We start from the raw sequence: 24,428 nt of genomic DNA, 5'->3' as shown, positions 1-24,428 counted from the left end.
GCCATAGAAAACATAGAATATGGTAGAGTTGTAAGTCTGGCATAGTTATAACACTCATTCATGGAAGCACTGTGGTTAGGATTGGTGTAAAGTCACTCAGCTCCACGCTTGCTTAAAGGCACAGGGAGAGACGCCTCAACACAAAGCGATGGACAACCGTAACACCCAAGTTATTTAAACTCAAGCAGGTGTTTTCATACAGATAAGTTTGATGTTTTTTGTTTGATTGTGTCTTTGTGTTAGGAAAAGAAAGAGATATTGGAGAAAAATAGACAAACTGTTCCAAAGTTTGTTCTACTGTTTTTTCCTTAGGAAAAGAAATTTGTAATATGGTGGAGAGAGGAAATACTTAACGGTTCATCAATGAAATTCTTCCAGGCTCTGTCATTACACTGACCTCGTCTCTCTCTTTTTTGCGTCAATTTGGCAGCTCTAGCAGGGATTGTGGTTTTTATAAAAAAGTAGATTTTTTTCTTTTTAAATGTCCGTGTATCTACAAATGTAAAATTTTAGAATTTCAAAACACTGTGAAAATTTTTGCAACTTTATAGGTTTGATTTAATTTACTTTAGAATCTTCATGATTCTTTGGATAGTAGCTGACAGATCCAATCCTATTCCCATATGCTTTCTGCTATTTTAAAAGAAACAGTACACAATTGCCTCAGAAAAGCACCATGTGTTTCCAAAGTGTGAATCTTGAAACCATCCATCTGGTCACGCTGGCATCTTTCTAAATTATATGTGATTGAAAGAAATGCATTCAACATTTTGCGATTCTTTGGCTAGATGAGGAAGATAACAAGGTAAAGGGAATCTTTTTTCATTTCCATGTATTGAAAATCAAGTCTGTTCCTTCAGCCCTGAGTACCTTGGCCACCCTTCCACTTGGATGAACCCAATCATCCATCAAGACCCAGGTCACATGCTCTTTCCTTAGTGAATTCTTCTGTAACCCTTGTTCCGTGTTGGCTGTACAACTCTATGCAAACTGGTATGAAAACTCTTACTCTCTTTGATTAAAGTTATTTCTTTAAATGTTGCCTCTGCTATAATCTGTGAGCTCCTAAAATGGGAGGCAGATGGTCTTCAATGTAACTCAATTCAACAAAATAATATTTTGATACTCCAGATACTAGTCTAGGGGCTGCAGAGATAGTCCTGAATAAACAAAGATCAGTTTTGCCCTAAAGAGATTACCATCTAACTGGGAAGAGAGAAACAGAGCAAGTTATTACACTCAAAGGTGATGCTCAGTGAGGAGGTAACTGCATCTGAAACCTCATGCAGACAAAAATAAATTTGGAAGTTCAAAGTCTCTTTAATATTGTTTCTGTTATTAATAACTTTTGTATGATGCAAATATTTAGATTAACTTTCTAGATTGATGGAGTTATTGAAGGGATTACTACCGCGAAGTCCTTCTGAAGGTAATGAAGAGTCACTGAATTGTGGGCTAAGCATAGTGCTAAATTTTATAAATATATTATTTTATGGTGTGTTTGTGAGCCCCCTATGCCAAAGTTAATTTATTCTTTGAAACTTTACTTAAGTTAAATTAACCCTAAAAGTAGGAGTTTTTTCAGATTCTTAATAAGCAGATGTATTATATTGAATCATTTTAGATTCAAATATATGACATTAAAACATGTCCGCATATTAATCGAGTAGGACTAATGACTTTATAGCAGTCTTGCCACAAAACATTTAAGGCAGGGTGACTTCCAATATTTTTACCATGTTGAAATGTATAACTAGATCAATTGTTAAGAGGAACAATTTACTAAAAAAATCAGTCTATCAGATTTCAGTTAAATTGAATGTCACAGAATTCGGTTCATTAACAAAATAATCTGTTTCTGCCCTAAATGGGGACACCTTAATTATGGCTTCTACTAGAGATCAAATTCCTCAAGGTCAACCATCATCTCTACTTCTTTTGAACTTCCTCACAATTTCTGGACTAGAACTCTGCACCAAGTGAAACTTAGTCAAGGGTGAATAAATCAAACTTGACCCTCTTTTCATACTATTAAAATGCAATAAATTTAATTAATATACATTCTTTCATCCATACAGGCATCTTCTGCGATCTAACTCTCTCTTATAATGGGAGCTCTTTTGGGATGCAAACTCTGGTGCTGTGTTGAAGTACTAACACTTCAGACTAGAAAAGTACTGAAGAATGTGCATTTCGGGCACTCTGTGGAAAGCTGGCGGTCTGTGCACCGTTGGTAGGAAGGAACTTCCTACTCTTCAGTAGAGATGGGAAAAAAAGGGATATTGTTACAAGATTAATATGGGAGAAGCTTAAAAGATGTGATGGGATGGAGACAAAAGAGAGATTAGAATACGAGCTAGGAAGCAATGATATTGACAAAGTTAAGTTTTAATTTCTTGAAAAGGAAACATTTACTTTTTCCATTATTTAAAAGTAGTGTGTTAGAAATAAATTTGAAATCCATATTATTGTCCAACAATATTGACTATATTTGCTACTCAGTTTTGTTTTGAGAAAGCTGTGCTGAAAGTTGTGTGATTGCCAAGTTAGTGTAATGAAGAAGAAGGAAAAACCTTGAAAATCTCTCACTTTGTCATGACTGTGCTGAGGACAGATGACTCACTATGTGAATTCAAGTTAAGTCATTTAACCTTTTTCTCTTATTCAACCCATCTGGGAAGCTGAATACAAGCGCTTCGCTATGAAACAGATGGTGCACCAAAGCTAAATTTTCCCAGATTAAAAAAGAAGAAAAATGTGTTATAAGCATTAAAGAATTGAATGTGGAAAAAGACCAAGGATTAAAAGGAAAAGAGCTATAAACTGGATCAAACCCTTTCCTCTGTAAAAAATAATGTAATACTTAAAAAAAATAAGTACTGTGAGATGATTTAGGGACAAAGTTAGCAAAACGTTTCCTAAGCACCATATGTTTGAAGGTGCTCAGGAGTAATAGCATGTATGCGAAGTAAAATGCTCTTTGTTGCCATAGGATTGAGTGTTCATTTACCTATATGTCTTGGAAAACAAATATGATTAACTTAGAGTACTTTTAGGTTATTTATTTGAGAGATATATATAAAGTTAAATACTAATAAAAGCATTTCATGAGAATATTTACTGGACCCATCTAATTACAGCTCTGAGGAAATTTAATACTAGTTGACAAATTTAAAAAAATTCTGAGCCAGCCCTGATGGCCTAGTGGTTAAAGTTTGGCACTATGCTTCGGTGACTCAGGTTCACTTCCTGGTGGCAGAACCACACCTCCCGTCTGTCAGTTGCCATGTTGTGGCAGTGGCTCACATGAAGGAACTAGAAGGACTTATGACTAGAATACACAACCATGCACTGGGGCTTTGGGGAGGGAAAAAAAAGAGTAAGACTGGCAACAGATGTTAGCTCAGGGTGAATCTTTCCTTGCCGGAAAAAAAAATTCCAACATGTTTTAAAATAATTATATTTTCTAATCTATTCTCAAAAAATGTTTACGTATATGTATACATATTGCTTGGAAAAAAGGCAGGTTATTGCCTTTTTCTAACTTTGGATGATTTTAATCTTATTGTATATAAAAGTATATGAAGTTCAAATGTATTAATATACCAGTATTTACATTTGTCATTTTGATGGAAGAAGAAACGTCCTGTTGCAGGTAAAGCAAAGATATATTGATGAATAGAGTAGAACACAGTGCAAAGTATCTGCACCTTCTTATTTCCTGACTGGTTGTGATAAACTTAGGGGAAGTTAGCTTACTATTTAAAAGATACAGTGCATAGATGACGTTGAGTAAGAAACCTGAGAAATTCACATTGTAGACTTCCAGATGCCACAGCATAAAAACCCAGATTGGACTTTGGGTCCAGGACTGCCTCCAAGGGATGGTTTTTCTGGGGTTGGGGCAGATGGTGCCTCACTAACCCAATGCAACATTTCTTTGATTAATTCTCAAAATCCTGTTATAAAACAAAAGAAAAACATGTACATATTTTTTCCTCAAAGAATCACTTTTTTATTGAATTTGAGTCAGACTCCTATTACTGAGAAATACAGATGAGGCATGGCTAAATGGCTAAGAAGCAGTGAAAATTAAAAGGCGAACACTGCCCATTTTAAGAAAGGAGAGTTTTATATGTCTCTTACTTTAATTTTTGATTGAGAAAAGACAAAAGCATTGATATCACTATGGCTTTTAATGTCCACAATAACGAATGTCCAGATAAAGATAAATTCTCCAATTTATCATAGCTTTTGTCCAAGGCAGCAAATGCATCCTTGGGAATGTTTGCATAAATAAATCTGCTATGAATCAATTCAATCTCTTGAGATTTCCAAATCAATCTGTGGATCCTTCCATTATTCTTTTCTGGTGATATCTATTCAATTATATTTATAAAATATATATTCCAGAAATGTATATTCTACTACATTTGTATATTATTCATTACACATATTCATATATACATATATATTCAAACTATATTTGCATGATTTTTTTCTCTTAATAGTAAAAATAGTGAGACAGGAGTTAAAAATTAAAAGCAAAGGATAAGCAATTTCTGTGAAGAATTAAAATTCTTAAATAATATTGAATTTGTGATTCCATTTTATTTGGAAGAAAAGGGGCTTACGTGCCAATTTCAAAAGGGTTCTTTGCAAAGATGTGCCTGTCACTGTACACAGACCTCGCAAAGGTTTGAGCTGGCTCCCTAACCTGTAAGAGCTTCTCACAGAAGAGTTCCAGCTATACTTTCAGGCGGCTTATAAAGCAAAATGTCTGGAATGTGCAGGGCAATGTGCTGGCTTCTGGCGTATCAGAACCGGCAAGTTCCCAAGGCTTTGGGTAGTGCAAGCCAATGTTGCCTTCGATGGAGAGCCTTGGCTTTCTTAGATGACGCATATTGACTTTTCCATAATTATCTTTAGAGTAGCTGCATACAATCTCCCTTCTAATCTAAACACTGAATGCAAATTCCCTAGTAACTAGTATTGAATGTTTCTCCCTTCCTTTCCCTAAACTAATCTTGAGACATAGCATGTTATTTGGGCTCCATATAGGTTAAGAATCATTTCTAATCCATCACCATAACTAGAAGCAAGTCAAAGCTCATGACTGACTGTGGGTAAGCAGTCAGACTCACTTAAGAAAGCATATTTACAATTATATATTGATGGTCCATAACAGAATATGTTGAGTATAAGCTCATGTGAATACTTTCAAATCACTTCTACTCTCTCTATGAATCTAGCATAAAAGCATCTTTGTTATTGTGTCTATGATTAATGTTAAAAATGATTAATGCCATCTTATAAAGCCATTGTTATCATTTTTCTCTGGGCATCGATTCTGTCTATATGCATATCACACATGCTGTTTTCCTTCCTCACTGCCCAGCAAGAACTACAACCAAAAATGGATGTAATCTGAACACATCACAAAACTCTAATTGATGGCTTAAGTTTTATGTGCTCCATAGATGCACTAACCTTACAACTCTCAGTGGTTGGAAGGAGTCTCCAAATAAGTAATAGATTTAGACAAAAGATGTGAAACGTATTTGTTTAACTGAAAATCCTCTTGATTATTGCCTAAACTCAAATTTTACTTCAACTCTGCTGTGGTATAATATTTAAATTACAACATTTTATTATTTGTTTTATTAAGGTAATAGTGGTTTATAACATTATGTAAATTTCAAGTGTACATCATTATATTTTGATTTAGGTATAGACGACATCATGTTCACCACCCAAAGACTAATTACCGTCCGTCACTGTACACATGAACCCTATGACCCCTTTCACCCTCTTCTCTCCCGCCTTCCCCTCTGGTACAACACTTTAGAATAGACAACCAAACTTATGGCCACTCATATGACTGATGGTTCTATCAAATGAGAAAACATACACTGTCATGATTATCCAGACAATTGCTTAATAGCCATTCTCTCACGTGAAGAAAGAGAAAAGAAACAAACATTTTTTGTATACCCTCTATTGTCTAGGCATTACATTAATAGCATTTATTTTATTATATCATTTAATCTTCTAAACTTCCTCTTGGCTAGATATTATTATACCCATTTTATAGATGAGTAAACTAAGGCATAATAAGTTCAAATTACCCAAACTCTGGTCTTTATAGATCCAAAGCCCGTGCTCTTTCCACTATATTGTATAATCTGACACAAGAAGGTGAAATTTATATTTATACTCTCATTGAGGCTTTTAGACCTCTTAAAGACCAATATTTTTATCTTGACTTACAAAAGTCCCTACTGCTCCAAGGACTTCAACAGTCCTGTGTAATTCTACATGGTTTGTTAGGGAGAGATAGGATTCCCCAGGATTACTGCTTACAAGTTCGAAATTTCCACTCAAGAGCATAGAGGAAGAAATAGCACAGATTTTTTTTCTTTCTTTTTTTTTAATGCTCCTTTAATAAAATGAAGCTTCTATTTTCCAGTGTTGATATTTTTATGTGTGCTAATAATAATTTTAAATCTCTAATATTTTCCTTAAATCATTATCTCATTTGAGCTTTTGAGTGCAACTTTGTGATTAAATTTTTTATTCTCTTAATTATGATGTGTGTAAAGAGTAAAGTATCCAGGAATCCATCATCATGGCTCTTTTTTTTTTTCTTTCTTTCTTTTTTAAAAGATTTTATTTTTTTCCTTTTTCTCCCCAAAGCCCCCCAGTACATAGTTGTATATTCTTCGTTGTGGGTCCTTCTAGTTGTGGCATGTTGGACTCTGCCTCAGCGTGGTTTGATGAGCAGTGCCATGTCCGCGCCCAGGATTTGAACCAACAAAACACTGGGCCGCCTGCAGCGGATGCACGCGAACTTAACCACTCGGCCACGAGGCCAGCACCAACATGGCTCTTTTGACTCCTGCTTTTCTGCCTTTTCTCTTCTAGAAGTTTGCTTCTTTCAAAGGCACAACATTGAGAACTTTGACCTGCCTTAAAATTGCCACAAAATAGCTAAAAATCACATAGCACTGTTTCCTTTCTTATTATGGCTTTCATAAACAATATTTCTCAACATCAATGAATAATTATTGAATCATAAAAGATGTGAACCATCTAGTCTGAGCTAGACTTCTTTAGGGGTTGACCATCCAAAAAACATATAAGAATAAAAGCATCTCTAATGGCTTCCTCTCCAACAGCAATTTAAGAGATATGGAAATAATTTATGCATTAATCACATTTTCAATCAATATCATCCCGGATTTTCTAACATAGTCTTTGAGCTGTTCAGTGTAATAAAGGGTTCTCTGGACAAATAAGTTTTAGGTAATTTCTCCATATTCCGTTGATCCCTTGGAGTTTTATATTGTACATCCATTCAGCCGTTTAACACTGACTTTGAGAAGATTGGCTGTAAAGAAGCTATTTAACATTTTTTGGTCATGGAACTCTTCTTTGGCTTGTTAACATTCTGTGGAACTACAGGTTCTTAGAATAGACACTGGGGAATTTGCTATAATCATTTGCAAGTGGAAAGATTTCTACAGGCTGTAATGTTCTAAGTAACTAAAGTGTTCATTAATTAATTTTGTAGATAGACAAAAGAAATGACACATATATGTGATTAAAAGTGACAGCATATCTAAAAATCCATGACCTTTAACTTTTCAATAATGTAGTTAAACATCATTTAGTAGAGAAAACTGGTGGTATTTAACTTCATTTTTAATGGCTATTTTTGTTTCTCTTGGTAAATAAGGTAACCATGAGTTTTTGGACCAAGAAGACACCCTAGATCTTACCATTCTCTAGTGCAAGCGTGCTGAACTCTTTGGAAAAGGCTTCTAAGGGTTCCTTATTGTTTGAAAACTGATAATCAGATCAAGGCAGATAGCAAACCATGACTTCTATTCTGCTCTCCCCTGAAACTGGCCACAAGGATTCCAAAATGGAGTCTGTTATAAATAACCAGGCTTTTGTGTTTGATGATGGTCTTACATTTCCAATGCTTTTGTGCTCATTTTCACTTGAAAATGGAGGGCTGAGATCCAGCCTCCTGTCTTTTTACCTCTTAACTAAAGCACTATGTTCATATACGGGAATAGGAAATTGTGTTCACTTTAGAGAGTGTCTATATAGAGTTCCAAAAGCACCATTAACAATCCATCTGTTTTTTACTACACACCCATTAGAATGACTAAAAATAAAAAAATACTGACAGTACCAGATGCTGGCAAGGATGTGGAGAAACTGGATCTCTCATAAATTGCTGATAGGAATGAAATGGTACAGCCACTCTGGAAGTTTGGCAGTTACTTATAAAATTAAACATACACTTACCATATGACCCAAGAATCATACTCCTGGACTTTTATTCTAGAGAAATAAAAAATTATGCTCATCCAAAAACTGATAGATAAGGCTTACTGTGGTTTTAATTATCAAAGCCCAAAACTGGAAACAACCCAAATGTTCTTCAATGAGTGAAGGATAAACACACTGTGGTAATCCACACCATGGAATACTATTCAGCAATAAAAAGGAACAAACTATTGTTATATGCAGAAACATGAATGAATCTCAAGGTAATTATTGAATAAAAAAAGCCATCATCAAAATGTGACATACTGTATGATTCCACATATACAACATTCTTGAAATGACAAAACTATGGGAATGGAGAACAGATCAATGGTTGCCAAGTGTTGGTGAAGGAGGAGATGAAACTATAAAGGGTGCCACAAGGGAGATCTTTTGTGATGAGTTCTGTATCTTGAATAAGGTGGGGCTCATGTGAGTCTACACATGTAATAAAATTCGTACAACTATATTGACACATATGTCCCCCCGTCCAAAAAGAGCACATTCAAAAACCTCTGAAATCTGAGTAAAGCCTGTAGTCTAGTTAATCGTATTGTGTCGATGTCAATTGTTTGGTTTTGCAAAATGTATTATGGTTATGTAAGATGTTACCATTAGGGAAAGCTAAGTGGTGAGCACAGGGGACTTATCTATACTATTTTTGCAACTTCCTGGAGTCTATAATTATTTAAAAATAAAAAGCTTAAAAAAACTTTTCAAAATGTCATCTGTTTTTTGAGGTAGGGGGTGGGAGAAGTGGGTGAAGGGGGTCAAAAGGTACAAACTTCCAGTTATGAACTAAGTAAGTTACTGGGCTGGAATGTACAGCATAGTGACTATAGTTAATAATACTATACTGCATATTTGAAAATTGCTAAGAGAGTAGATCTAAACAATCCTCATCACAAGAAAAATAATTTTGTTAACTGTGTACGGTGACTGACGTTAACTAGACTGATTGTAGTGATCATTTCACAATATATACAAACATCGAATCACTATGTTGTATACTTGAAACTAACAAAATGTTGTGTGTCAATTATACCTCAATTAAAAAAAAAAGAAAAAAATTTCATCTGTTTTTAAGAAGGTTTATGCCTTGGGTCATTTACACAAGTTCAACTATGTGAAAGAAATGATCTGACCAATCTGAAGTGCTGGTTCTGCCTGAGAACTGCTGGTTATTTAGCCCTCAATATAATTCCCTATGGTGAAACTCAGAGATAAGACTTATGTTGGTGTTTTTGGTTATATGAAGCTAAGATAGGCCTCACAGAGATCAAATAAATATAATTTCCAACTTTAAGTTTAGAAAAAACTGTTATCCAAACACACTTTCTAAGAACAATGGAATTTAAAGGGGAAGGTGAGGGTTAAACTGCAATCTTGTGGACAATACCCTTTAAGCTACGAGGGAATTACTTACTAATATTTTCCTCAGTAGCAATGCATAAGGGAAAAGCCGAAACACGATAATCGTCAAATGTGGACAACGGTTTGATTCAACACTTGTGTGATTCAAAAACGGCGTCAGGTGTGTGATTCTGGGAGTGGCGCACGGGGGGATTATCTGTGGAATTCTGTGAACAGTTTTCAACTTCTTACAGATGATTTAAAGGGCTAAAACTACAATGCTGATAAAAAATAAAAACGTCAGGCCATGTCCAGGATATGGCCTGAAACTGAACAGGCTTCTCAAGTTACCTGTAGAAAGTCATCTGTATATTTCCACAGTTGAGTTTGGCCGTATTTTCTTTACATATGTTTGTAGATGATCGGTTTAGTAGTGAAAAAAATACATAAATTGTTTAAAATAATTTTTTCGTGGTCCAAATCAGTACAGTTTAAAATGTTTCTCACTTTGCGTCGTCTTATCCACTCCCAAGGCATTCACTGTCTCGGCTTTGGGTACTTGTTTGCAACAACTTGTAAATTTGTTGTCCGAATGTCCTAGAGGCCTTATATACCTCAATCTTAATAAATCAATGCTGAGTTCATGATTTCTTCTTGCAAACTCATTTCTCTTTCTGGCATCTCAATCTTGGTTAATGGTGTGGACATCCGTCCAATTCCCAAGTTGAAATACCCTTTCTCCTTCACTGCCCTGCATCCCATCACCAAATGCTGCCAATGGTCTCTTACAAATGTTTTCAAACTTAGACTCTGCTGGCCATCGGAATTGCCATTCCCATCTGAGCATGTCATCACTTTTGTGTTAAAACCTCCACTGGCTCCTTAAGAGACCAGATCTTAATTGTTATCAGCACAAACAAGAAATGATAATTCTGGGCCGGCCTGGTGGCACAGCAGTTAAGTGCACACATTCTGCTTTGGTGGCCCAGAGTTCGCTGGTTCAAATCCCGGGTGCAGACATGGCACTGTTTGGCAAGCCATGCTGTGGTAGGTGTCCCACATACACAGTGGAGGAAGATGGGCACGGATGTTAGCTCAGGGCTAATCTTCCTCAGCAAAAAGAGGAGGATTGGCAGCAGATGTTAACTCAGGGCTAATCTTCCTCAAAAAAAAAATAGAAGAAATGATAATTCTGTGACACGATGTAGGAGTCAGCTACTGCAATCATACTGCAATATATAAATGTATCAAACCAACACATTGTACAGTTCAAGCCTACACAATGTTGTATTCCAATTATATCTCAATTTAAAAACAACAAACAAACAAAAGAACCCTCTATTGGCTCCTTGTGATGTTGTATTAGTTTTCTACGGCCGCCATAACAAATTACCACAAACTGAGTGGGTTAAAAAATGCAAACGATTCCCTTACAGTTTTGTAGGTCAGAAGTCTGACGCTGGTCTCACTGGGATAAAATCAAGGTGTTAGCTGAGCTATGTTCCTTCCTTTAGACTCTAGGGGAGAGCTGATTTCCTGCTCAATTGAATTGTTGGCAGAATTCAGTTCTGTGTGGTTGTAGGACCAAAGTCCTCATTTCCTCGCTGGCTGTTGGCCGGGATTTTGTTCTCAGCATCTAGAAGCTGCCCACATTTTTCGGTTTGTGGCTCCTTTCCTGCATCTCCAAAGCCAGCAATGACTGGTCAGATCTGTCTCATGCTGCATCTCTCTGATCGTTCTTGCCATCCTCGCGTCTCTCTCTGACCCAGCTGGAAGGACTTTCAGCTTTTAAGGACTCATGTGATTAGACTGGAGTAATCTAGGATAATCTCCCCATCTCAAGGTCCTTAACCTTAATCACATCTGCAAAGTCCCGTTTGCCACATGAGGTAACATATTCATAGGTTCAGGTGAGTAGGACAGGGACCATGATTCTGCCTTCCACAGGTGTGCTGGAGTTTTAGGAAAGCCAATAAGTAAATTTGCACTTCTTCCAAATCAGAAACCAATTGAGAAAGTATGGAAGTCAGACAGACTGCAGGGCATGGAAATGTCACCTTTACTAGCGATAAAGCTGATTGAGGGATGTGACTTTAGATCCATGGCAAATAGTCTTTCTAAAGCTTCACCCCCGAATTAGACAGGATTTCAGACCCGGGGACCAAGAAGCAGGAGCAGATGGAGTGTGCTTCTGTGAGTTTCCCGTGGAGGAGCAGTGTGTCTGAACTTCTCAGGTTCAGTTCCCTCCCCAAATTCATCTTCCCTTGAGCTTGTCTTCCTCTTCTGGAGAGAAGTGTGAAAGGGGTGGGGTGAGAGGACAGTGGAAGTTCTTCATGAAAACAACAGAGAAGGAGACTAAACGTGTCCCTTATCACAGTCTACCAACTGAATCCACGCTTTAAATACCTTTATCTGTCAGAGTCGAGGCTCACCCATTATTCTATCTCCTGCCCCTGCCTCTCTTACACCCTGCGTTCCAGCAACTGGGTCTTCTCACTGTTCTCGAACATACCAATTCCCTGCATTCCTATTTGCCGTCTTCTCGACTTAGACCATCTTTCTAGTCTTTGTGTGGTGAACTCTCACTCACCCTTCAGGAGCAATATGATATGTCTCCTCTGAAGACAGCTCTGTAGCTCTCTCCAGACTCCCCTCTCGAGAGGTCATACCTTCTCATGTATTTTCAGTATCTCACACTGTGGTTGGATTCTGGGCATACAAGGATCTCATTAAACGTTTTTGAATGAATTTCATGTTTCAAATAAAATTTATGAATGAGTTTCTCTGTTTCCCTTTCTGCCTTCCTCTTGAGGGAAGGAATTATGTCTTGGCCATCTTTTTAATCTCAGCACCAACTCCATGTTTGATATGTAGAATGTTCTCTGTAAACTATTCCTGAAAGAATATGTAAATTAATGATTTAATTAATTCTGTCAAAAGTAGAATATATTATTGGAGATGTCTGTATAACTCTACCTGGATTATGTGGTCTATTAGTTTCTTTCTTTCTTTTTTTGGTGAGGAAGTTTGGCCCTGAGGTAACATCTGTTGCCAATCTTCCTCTATTTTGCATGTGGGATGCTGTCACAGCATGTCTTGATCAGTGGTGTGTAGGTCTGCGCCCTGGATCTCTGCTGCAAACCCCAGGCTGCCTAAGCAGAGCACTCACCTTAACCATTACACCACAAGGCAGGCCCTTAGTTCCTATTTTTAAAGGAAACTTTTGATAGATAAATCCAGAACCCTTCTTATGGCCAACAAAGTCCTAAACAGTCCAGCCTCATGACATTCTCTGATGTGATTGCCAAACACTCTTTCCTGGCTCATTCCCCTGTTTTATTTTTATTTTATAGCCGATATAACTACATATCTAATATTATACTAATGTTATGTTATATTATGTTATGTGATATATTGGCATATGTCCTTTCTGCTCAGCTAAACTATAAGCCCCATAAAAATGGTGACTTTATTTTATTCAATACCTCAAATAGTAACTGCTATATGATAGGCATTATGAATGATGAATGAGATTATGTGGAATGGGAGAAAAAGTAGGACTTTGGAATCAGAAAGGACAGAGTTAAAATTATAGTTCTCCAATTTTGCTAGCTGTTTGGCCTCAATCAAATCATTTAACATTTAGAAATATCTATCTTGCATGGCTGGTAGGAATGTTGGCAATAGTGTATGTAAATATCTGGCATATACCAAGTGCTCAAGAAATGGTGCTATAATTATGTCACTTGCTTTTATAGTTAAAGGCTTTACATAAAATTACTAATGGAGATCAATGTCCTTACTGCTGACCGAGTATATATCTTCTTTTTTTTGAAGAAGAAGATTAGCCCTAAGCTAACATCTGCCAATCCTCCTCTTTTTGCTGAGGAAGACCAGCCCTGAGCTAACATTCGTGCCCATCTTCCTCTACTTTATATGTGGGATGCCTACGACAGCATGGGTTTTGCCAAGTGGTGCCATGTCTGCACCCAGGATTCAAACCTATGAACCCCATGCCGCTGAGAAGCAGAACGTGCAAACTTAACTGCTGCACCACCGGGCCGGCCCTGACTCAGTATATTTTTGTGTACCTCTTCACAAAGAATGAAGTGAAATTCTAGAGTGCATACCCTGTTGCTATTGTGGGAGTCAAGTAACATTAATGGAGTATCATAATATCCACCAAACTTATTAAGAATGCTATAAAAGGGGGGCTGGCCCCGTGGCTGAGTGGTTAAGTTTGCGCGCTCCGCTGCAGGCGGCCCAGTGTTTCGTTGGTTCGAATCCTGGGCGCAGACATGGCACTGCTCATCAAACCATGCTGAGGTAGCGTCCCACATACCACAAGTAGAAGGACCCACAATGAAGAATATACAACTATGTACCGGGGGGCTTTGGGGAGAAAAAGGAAAAAATAAAATCTTTAAAAAAAAAAAAAAAGAATGCTATAAAAGGATTCTAAACATTCCTAAGCAAGAAATATTTCAAAGTCACCCAAAAACCTCTCCAAGGTTAGTGCTTCCCATTCAACCCCAGAATACAGTGGTGGAGTTATGGCAGTTATGATACCCACAGCCTCTGTAAGGCCAAAACGCCTTTGTATGCATATACCATAAGTTGATTCATTAAAATAAAAATGTTTGGTTACATCTGCACTTATTCTAGATTTTACGATAAATTCAATTACAGCTTTAAGTTAGATGATAATATAGAACTTTTAATTTTAACTTACCCTGATTATTTTGAAAGTAATCATATTCTATGTGGTGTTTTATGGATTTCAAAGACGTTCTGTATCCATCGTGCCTGTTGGGTGAGCAAACACACCCTGTGGGCAGCAGGCACATCATCTTGATTGAACCGGTACCACCCTATAAAACAAGGCGAGTTTTCACTCTTTCTTGTGCAAGAAGCTGTGGCCCAAAGCAATCCTGAGTCTCTCATGGCTACAGGAATCAAAATCTTGTTAGTGTATGATGTCATAGAAAGAACATAGCTTTTAGAAGAGTTTGGTTCAGTTTTCAGCTCTGCAACTGGCTATGTATCCTTGGCAAATCTCTGAGCCTCAGTTTCCTCATCTGTAACATGGGTTATGAGTCTCACACAAGGCTAATTGCCAACATTTAAAAGAAAAACCTACATATGTGGTAGTCTTTGAATGTAAGTACTTTATATATTTTTAATATCATGAGATTAGAGCATAAATCTCGAACAGAGTTTAGTGGTTTTTTAATCCACTCCTCTATTTTCAAGGTGAAAAAAAATGTAATAAGCCATTTTTCTGCTTTGTTTTCTACTCTTATGGTTGAGTCTTGTAGTGTTCCTGAACCACTTTTAAAGGACATTCTCTACCTGCTTCCTAGAATTATGGTCAAATTGTTCATACATTTATTCAACAGATATTTATTAAACACTTATTGCCAGCCAGATACTGTACTAGGCAATGGATTTGCAGTGTTGAATGAGACAAACAAGGCTTTTATTCCCTTTGAAGAGCCAAAAACTACAAAATTAAATAATGAAACAAAACAAAATGCCAGGTATTTAGATTAGGATTTGAGCTATAATGAAAATAAAGCATGGTGAAGTTTTACACTGTAACTTGGGGCAGAGACAGACGGGTGTCTTAGGGACACTGCTCTTAGGGAAGACTTAAGGAAGACATCTCTGAGAAAGCAGCAAATCAAAACCAGGATAAAGAGCCAGCTCAGTAACGGCCACAACAAGAGTTTGGGATTTTGTTCTTTATTTAGTGGAAGATCACTCTGGAAGCTAAGAAGACCATGTTTTGTAAGGTGGCAAATGTGGAAACCATGAGATGAATTAGGAAGGTGTTTATTATCAAGAACATGAAATAAAAGCAAGGAGATAGAAGAGGATGAGTGGGGGTGCTACTCCAGAAAGGATGGTCAGGGAAGCGTCTCTGAGGGAGACTCCACATGTGAGAAGGGACCTGAGCAAAGTGAGGGAGGAAGGGTATTTCAGGTTGCTGGATTAGGTGGTAACAGGGGGAATGGAGAGAAGTGGATAGATGCAGGATGTGGTATCTGCAGATGGCTTGGATGTGGATGTCAGGGGAAGAGAGAGACCCTGTTTGAGCGGTTCTGCTGACTCAGCTATAGAAATCCAGGAGAGGAGGAGATCTTTGAAAGGATAGGTAAATCAAGAATTTGTTTTGTGTATAAATGATCATTTTAATTATCTGTTAGATATCCCAAAGGGAAGCAGCAAACCTTTAAATAGAAAACCAACTGCAGCTTCCTCATCTGTCTGGCTCCATTTTCCAAAGCCAGTCAAACTTAGGCTGATTGCCCTGGTCCTCTGACCCCTAGGGTGAGAGAGCAGGCTCATTTGTTGAGGGCTCTGCTGAGAAAGAGCCCAGTTGAGAAACCTGCCCTAGGTTGTGCGAAGGTGGAAGGCAAGGTCACAGCGTAAACCAGGAGCACACTCCTTGAGAATCAATTTTACTCAAAGTTTGAGGGAAAAACAGTATTTTCATAGAAGCATAAATATAGCTAAATTATGGAGTAGAGTAAACTATTTGCATGGATTTTAAAGAGGAAATAAACCCAGAAAATGTTACAATAGAAATACCCATGCTCGTGTGTGTAACACTTCAGGAAGGCAACTTACACATAAATCAAAGGAAAGATTTTATAATTTTGAAATGTAGAAAATGAGGATCAATAATTATTAAAAATGATTTAATTATTATTAAAATGGATTATTATAAATTATTAAATGGATTATTATAAAATGATCCTCATTTTTAGTTTTGCTGTTTAAAAAGAGAAAAATTAGAGCAAGTATGATAATTTTGTAAACTATAAACCGAGAACTTCTTTGGCAAACTACATTGATATTGACACATCCTCAGGATTCAGGTATGAAACTGATTGCTTTTCTGCAGATAATTATCTGTTTAATTACTTCAATTTATTTCCTCTTCACTTTTCTTATCTCTATAATCATAATTCTGAGATCAATTGTATTCTGTTCCTACAGTTTGGCAAACAACTAACTAATTAATTAACCAACTCGTTAATTTTATGGAAGGAAAAGTAATCCAGGCATTTATCTGGTATCATATACAAATGAAGTTGATCACTTTTAATTGTTTGATTTTTATTTAATTTGATGATCCGTGATGATCTGTGACTGAAATACTTGGGGGGCCTGGGTTTTAATCTAGTAAATTCTCTGGGCAAATGTCACTGCCTGTTCCTAGGTCTGATTCCATCATGCCAGGCTTCCCAGTGGCAGTTTAGGTCATCTGTTATTCACATACATCTGCAGTGCCAAGTTTCTATTTAAACAGGAAAGGAAGTGATTATGTATTTGTCCCCCTTAGAAGAAAAGCCTGAGGGACAGATTATGGTCAGAACAGCAATGTTTAAGTTATTGAGGCAGAAATAACCTGGGTGAAAAAAGTATAAAGTGGTCTCAAGAGGATTAACACATTACTAAAATGCCTTTGCTTCAACCTCATTAGACAGTTCAATGATAATTTTTCTATTATAAGTACACTGCATTTTTATTCACAAAAGTGTTAAGAAAAAAAGAATAATTACCTTTTCTTGCATTTTAACAAAAGATTTTACGATGACAAAATAGTTTACCGAAAATAGCAGTTGAGAGGTCTGTTATAACTCTATTGTTGCTTTTAGAGCAGATGCCATGTCACATGTGAAATGCCAAGACCACAGAAAAATATTTTTAGCTGGGTAAAAATATGTGACATTTAAGAAAGAAATGGTAGTGCTTTGATTCATTTGTTAATTGAGCACTTCAACATTTTCTATACACGATTGTCTGAAGGTTACAGAATGTAAAAAAGATGCCATTCTTGTCCCCATGGGATTTATATTTTCAGACAAGGTAAACTGTTCTTTATAATTTATAATATGTGGGAGGAAAAAAAGAGAAAAGCAAATAGATCAAATATATTCTTGGTGTGTATTCCCAATATTGGTTTTAATATGACAAAAGGTAATAGCTTGGGCTGGGCATTAAGGGAAAAAAAATGCATTAAATGAATGAAATGTATTTGCTTGAGTAGAAGCTGAAAATGAGAGAGAAACATTGTATGATGTGAGAGAAACTTACATAAACTTCAGAAAAGATTAGAGGGGCTTAGAGGAGATGGAAGACAAAAATTGTGTCAACCCATTGGCAAGTTATTTTTAGTAATATTTAAGGTAAAGAAATGTAAGGTAGGATAGAAGTGGACGACATTTTCAGAGCCTAAAGTCTGGAAACAGTTGGACAAAAAAGCAAATATTTTAAAATTCAGGAAGTCTTGGAAAAATCTATCACATATAAACATCAAAGCTATGGGTAGTGAGAGTATGATATGTATTGAGTACGCTGTAAAAAAGACTTCAATAATTTTTAAACACAAAACACCGTCATTAAATGTTGCAAGTTGTTTTCTGTCTTCTAAAATGGAGACTTAGAGGCCGGCCCCTGGGGGTTTCGCTGGTTTGGATCCTGGGCGTGGACATGGCACCACTCCTCAGGCCACACTGAGGTGGCATCCCACATGCCACAACTAGAAGGACCCAAGACTAAAATATACAACTATGTACTGGGGGGATTTGGGGAGAAAAAGCAGAAAGGAAAAAAAAATTGATTGGCAACAGTTGTTAGCTCAGGTGCCAATCTTAAAAAAAATAAAGTAAAATGGAGACAAATTTAAGTCTGGAACAGATTTTCCTATTGTTCTGTAAAAAATAAAAAGAAATAACATGTAAAACGGACAATTTAGAATATCTATCTTTGAAAAGAGAGAGAAAGAGCAAGTAAGCACTCATGTCTTTAGGGAAGAGCTGGATGCAAGTAATTAACTCAAACATAAATACTACCAAGATAATGGCTGGTCCTTCAGTTTAGAGTCCTAAATTGGGTGTGTTGTTAGGAATTCTAAGTCTCTGCAAAACTTATTTCTGATAGAGACACAGTTACTTCCTAAAAGTGGGTCTAGATTGCTTTTACCTGTATGTTGTGTCTTGCTCTCAGGAGGCGTGTACAGGATGTTCCCTTGACCAAGCAGCTGCCTGCAGGCAATAGGTGAGGAGACTCTGAAATCTGAAAGACATAATGACCGGAAGTTCCCTTCATCTTATGGCCACATTCTATAGCAGGTAGACTGCAGTTTATTCAGCCCACCCTGAACAGAGCAAGGGATGTCTCACATGTAAAGATATTTAAGATAAATAACATAGCATTTGGTGAATGAACTGATACTAAACTGTTATATTCTGATGGCTTTTTAAGGCATGATAATCCTGGGCATATAGCAGGGTTTGTCTCTATGGTAGGCAGAATAATGGCTCCCAAACACGTCCAGGCCTGAATCCCCAGAAACTATGGATACGTTATGTCACGTGGCAGAGGGGCATTAAGGTTGCTAATTGGCTGACCTTAAAACAAGGAAATTATTCTGGATTGTCAGGGCAGAGCCAATGAAATCACAGGGGTCCTTTAAATGTAGAGGAGAGAGGCAGAAAAACCAAAGAAGGAGATGTGCCAATGGAGGAGTGTCAGAAAGACTCCATTGCTGAATCTGGAGATGGAGGAAGGTACTGAAAGCCAAGAGATGCAAGTGGCTTCTAGAAGCTGAAAAAATGCAAGGAAATGGATTCTTTGCTAGAGTCTCCAGACGGAATGCAGCCCTATGAAACCTTGATTTTAGCCCATTGAAACCCACTTTTGGACTTCTGACCTCCAGAACTGTAACATAATACATCTGTGTTGTTTTAAACACTAGATTCGTGGTCATTTGTTACACCAGCAATAGGAAATATACAATTTCAAGTGCAGTGGATTACCGAAGACCAATCATCCCGGAGGAAAGTCAGCTAAGGAGCAGGAAGATAGCACTAAAGGGGCAAACCTGAGACTGCAAATCTCTCCTCTTTCCGGCAGTCAGAGCTCCTGTCTTGGACTCCCTGGCATGGAGATAAGCTGACCACTTCTGTGGTGGAGAATAAGACAGCCCTCCCCTCACAGAGTTAAACCCAGAGTGAGGCAGGGAAGTGGCCTGAAAAGAAACCCCAAGTCATGATCACAGACTTGTGAAGGTCTCTTTCCTTCTCTTGGAAACTTCAGTGAATTATCACTAACCATGACCGATTAGTCTTGGCAGTGCGGTGAGAAACTGAGCATGCTCAGTAAACAGAGCACAGTGTGTTTTGTCCTTTCTCCCAGAGAGTGGTGAGGACCATGGCAGTCATTAGCAGAGAACAGCATGTCTAACAAAGCACGAATGCCACAAGAGGAATGTGTAGAAGTAAGACAAGGGGGCTGGGTGGAAGATCATTTCTGTGCATTATTTAGATGTTCTTACAGAACAAGCAGGGGTTAATATATGACAGTACTCATCTGGGGTCAGCCTCAAGTGATCATAATTTGGGTTCTAGCAGTAATATAAGATTTCTGATTCATGCTAATGAACAAAAATATGAAAGAATAAAATGAAGTAAATTTAACTGAGCTCAAAAATAAAGTGGACAAAAATAAACCAGAAACAGAACAAGCTGGAACTGAGAAACACCTGAAGAAGTCAGTGCCAAGCAATCCAGCCACAAGTCAACAATCTGAAAATAATTATTAATTCCCAGACATATCAGGAACCTAAGCTGACAGTCTGATGGTAGTACCCTTTGAAGACTCAGAAGCAGATCCATACAGACAGGCATATAGGTGACGTGGTATATGGCAGACATAGCATTAATACTCATTGGGAACTTTTAAATAAATGGTGCTGGGACAATATGTTTCTATGTGGAAAAATATAAATTAAAACACTACTTCACACATTATTAAAAAATTGGTTCCAACTCAATTTAACTTATGAATGTGAAAATCTAAACTTTAAATCTTTTAAAAGAAAATATAGGATAATAACAATATGACACTGGGTCAGGGAAAGATTTTTTGTTTTATTTTATTTTTTTGGTGAAGAAGATTGGCCCTGAGCTAACATCTGTGCCAATCTTTCTCTATTTTATATGTGGGATGCCACCACAGCATGGCTTGATGAGCAGTGTTTACGTCCTTGCCCAGGATCCAAGCCCAGGAACCCCAGGCTGCCGAAGCAGAGCACGTGAACTTAACCACTATGCAACTAGGTCAGCCCCCAGGGAAAGATTTTTAGACACAAAACTTACAAAAGAACAAAGATTAAGGGAAATATTGATAACTTTGATAGCATAGAAATAAAAATATTTTGAAGAGCAAAATAAACTACCAGTGAAGTAAAAAATAATAATGTGAAAAAAATAATTGCAAGTGTAAAAGCGACGAAGGATTTGTATATTGAATATATAAGGAGTATATAAAACATTCACAAGAAACATAAAATGAATGAAGTTTTGAATAGGTATAATTTAGATAAATAAAAACTTGGATGACACTATAAATGTGTGTATATATATATATATATATATATTCTCAAAGTTATAAGTAATCAGGCTAACGTGTATGAAAACAATATAAGGATACCAGTCTTCAAATTGGCAAAATGTTAAGTCTGCCAGAATCAAATGTTGTCAAGAATATTTGGAAACGATAATTTTCAAAGGCTGCTGCTTGGAATGGAAATTGTTACAATTACTTTGGAAGGAAGGGGACAGCATATACGTATTTCCCAAATTCCACTTCTAGGAACAGAACCCGCCACTGCAACCCCTTAAAAAAAACCTGACAAGTGCAAAGCACACAGGTACAAATCAGTGTTGTATTGATTTAATCACAAAATTACGAATTACCTAAATGTCCACAAGCAGAGAAATACATTAAATAATTTGTGCTTCATGTATAAATGTAATATTACAAAATGGAAATAAATGAACTAGCCCTATATCTATCAAATGGACATTTTTAAAAAATCAGATCACAGTAAGATACATATAGTGTGAATCTATATAAAATTTTAAAACTTGTGAAAGTATAATACATTGCTTTTAGATACATACATAGTAAAACACAAAAACAAACATGAAAATTCAGAAACAGAGTTTGAAGCAAATATTTTTAAATGCTAATATTTATTAAAACTAAGTGCTGAGTTTACAAGTATTTGTTATATTTACTTCTAGAATTAATTTTTTCCTAGTATTTCTTTTTTTTTTTCAGGGAAAGATTTGCCCTAAGCTAACGTCTGTTGCCAATCTTCTTCTGTTTTTTCTTTTCTCTCCAAAGCCCCAGTGCATGGTTGTATATGCTGGTTGCAAGTCCTTCTAGTTCTTCCTATGTGAGCTTCTACCACAGCACAGCAATTGACATACAGGTGGCGTGGTTCTGAGACCGGGAAATGAACCCAGGCTGCCATACTGGTGAGAGTGCCAAAACTTTAACCACTAGGCCATCAGGGCTGGCTCCAGCATTTCATAATTTTAAAATGCAATGGAAAAACCAAAATAAAGGTGACCTTACTTTGGTTCATTGAGTAGTATGTTTTTGATACATGAGATATGAAAACATGAGCTATCTCGCATACCTGAGGTAGGAACATTACTTGGAGGGGGCAATACATCACAAGTAGGACAGCAGTGTGTCAATCACTCATACTATTAAGAACATTAAGAAACCACATAAGTGAAATACCAATCACATGACAAGTTTTCCATCCAAAAGGACATGGATTTTGAAAAGTCCTTGGGAAAACTCAAACTCATTAAAATCATAATTTTATAAACTGAGTGAATGTAACTTCCTATAAATCAGCATTGAGAGAGCATCCTGTAAGTAAGATTGAATTTATTATAGCTTCATGCTTCAAGGGCTTTGAAGAAAAGCTTTTATTTCAGTTTCCAAATTCCTATCCATTAAAAGCAAAACAATTTGAAGTCTTTGCTACAATTTCTAATGTCAGAATATCCAGGGGACTGATTCAGAGAAAATAAGATTTAACCCCAGGTGAGTCAATATTTTAAAATGTAATCATGAAATCTGTATGTTAGGTTTTTTTAATTTTATGCTTTTTTGTAAAAACTGTTTAAAAGCACACAGTTTCTTCATATTTTATCTTCCGATTTCCCAGTAAAAAGATACATTTCTTTTAGAATTACCATCTGAATAATAATTGAAACTTCCAGATAAATAAATTATACCACCTTATCACTCATTGATTTCTAACACTTAACATGGCATTTATATAACTTAAACTTATTCACAAACAAAATTTTAAATTCTATTTTTAGATTATGTCTGCTAATAGTACTCCTGTCTTAATCTTATTTGAAACTTTGGAAATTTTAAAGTAAATTTTATATATAAAACACATTAATATACTAAGATGAAGTATATTTGACACAAAGTTAACAAAGTAAATATTGGTAATTGTTTAAGAAGGAACACATACATTTGGGAAATTGATTCTATCAATTAACAAATATTTACGGGTCCCTACCATCTACCCCAGATTAAAAATAATAATAAAAGATATTTGCTATAACTCTAAACATATCAGCCAGTTAGTTTAGCGTGCCAAGTCCAAGTTGTAAAGCCTGGAGACTTGGTCCACTACTAATCAACAAAATGTTTAATTTATTTAAAAAAAGTCTATACCTCTCCTTGTCTAATCATTGGCATCCCATTCACAGACTTTTATTTGTGCTGGCCATAAGTTACTATCATATTGCAACCATATATGAAGGCAAGAACAGTCATAACAGTCAGAGGAGAAGGAAGGGCATGGAGGGCCGTTAAGAGTGGCATGTCAAAGAACCAGACTGCAAGGAAGGCTCCATTTAAGGCCACAAAGGAAGGGCTTCTGTAGGTACTGGAGGGAGAAATGTTTGTTGTGGAACGAATTTCATGCTAACAGTTTCCACCTCAAATATTGTGTAACAAAGCGGGATTATTCTTGAGTCAATATTAGAAAACCTTCATGATTCACCCTAAGAACTGAAGATAACTATTGGTGGCGACTCCTGACTCTGTGAGACATAATCGCCTCATCCGCCTTCACCAGCACCACGGTGTCCCTCCCGGTAAAATCATCACTCTCTATTTAAAACACAAAATGTTATCATTGGCAGAATGATTGATGACCAGAAGAAAAAAAAGTACAACTCACAGGAAAGCTCAAACAGACTGACCACTCATTCAGTCCAGCAGCAACACTGAATGGTGCTCTAGTCACTGACACGGATGGAGAGATTTTAGCAATGGCCCAAAGTCAAGGAGAGAGAATGGAGAGCACAACTCAACTCTCGTGCCCTAAAGAACTCAAATCTAGAGAAAAGTGCAGACTATAAGAGGCACTTCAATTTAACTATCATATTTTGGCATATTTGAGTCGGGTCTCTCTTATTTAAAAATACATAGAAATTACAGAGTTCAAGCCCCACCCCCAACCCTTCACTCCGGTTAATTTCCAATATTCTAATATTGGTCTTTATCCCACCTATGCATGTGAGGGTTTTGATTTTTCTCTTCATGTATTTTATTTTATTTTATTTTTTTTGAGGGAGATTAGCCCTGAGCTAACATCTGCTGCCAATTCTCCTCTTTTTGCTGAGGAAGACTGGCCCTGAGCTAACATCTGTGCCCATCTTCCTCTACTTTATGTGGGACGCCTGCCACAGCATGGCTTGCCAAACGGTGCCATGTCCGTACCCGGGATCCGAACCAGCGAACCCCAGGCCGCTGCAGTGGAACGTGCACACTTAACCGCTGTGCCACTGGGCCAGCCCTCTTCATGCATTTTAATTACATATTAGAATCAC

At 36.9% G+C, this 24,428-nt stretch overlaps 1 protein-coding gene across 1 annotated transcript in view; it reads right to left on the bottom strand.

Annotated features, from left to right (window-relative positions):
* Positions 1 to 24,428, bottom strand: part of LOC139076365 (uncharacterized) — a 165,163-nt gene that overhangs the window by 105,451 nt on the left and 35,284 nt on the right. Inside the window, exons 5-6 of the mRNA XM_070578535.1 lie at positions 18,688 to 18,780; positions 14,426 to 14,564 (exon numbers count right to left, since the gene is read on the bottom strand). Coding sequence (XP_070434636.1) covers positions 14,426 to 14,564; positions 18,688 to 18,780 — 232 coding nt within the window. The remainder of the gene's footprint in view (positions 1 to 14,425; positions 14,565 to 18,687; positions 18,781 to 24,428) is intronic.

The sequence above is a fragment of the Equus przewalskii genome, chromosome 16, assembly GCF_037783145.1.
Source record: "Equus przewalskii isolate Varuska chromosome 16, EquPr2, whole genome shotgun sequence".
Taxonomy (NCBI): domain Eukaryota; kingdom Metazoa; phylum Chordata; class Mammalia; order Perissodactyla; family Equidae; genus Equus; species Equus przewalskii.
The sequence above is the reverse complement of the archived record's forward strand: the minus strand, read 5'-3'. Positions and strand labels throughout refer to the sequence as shown.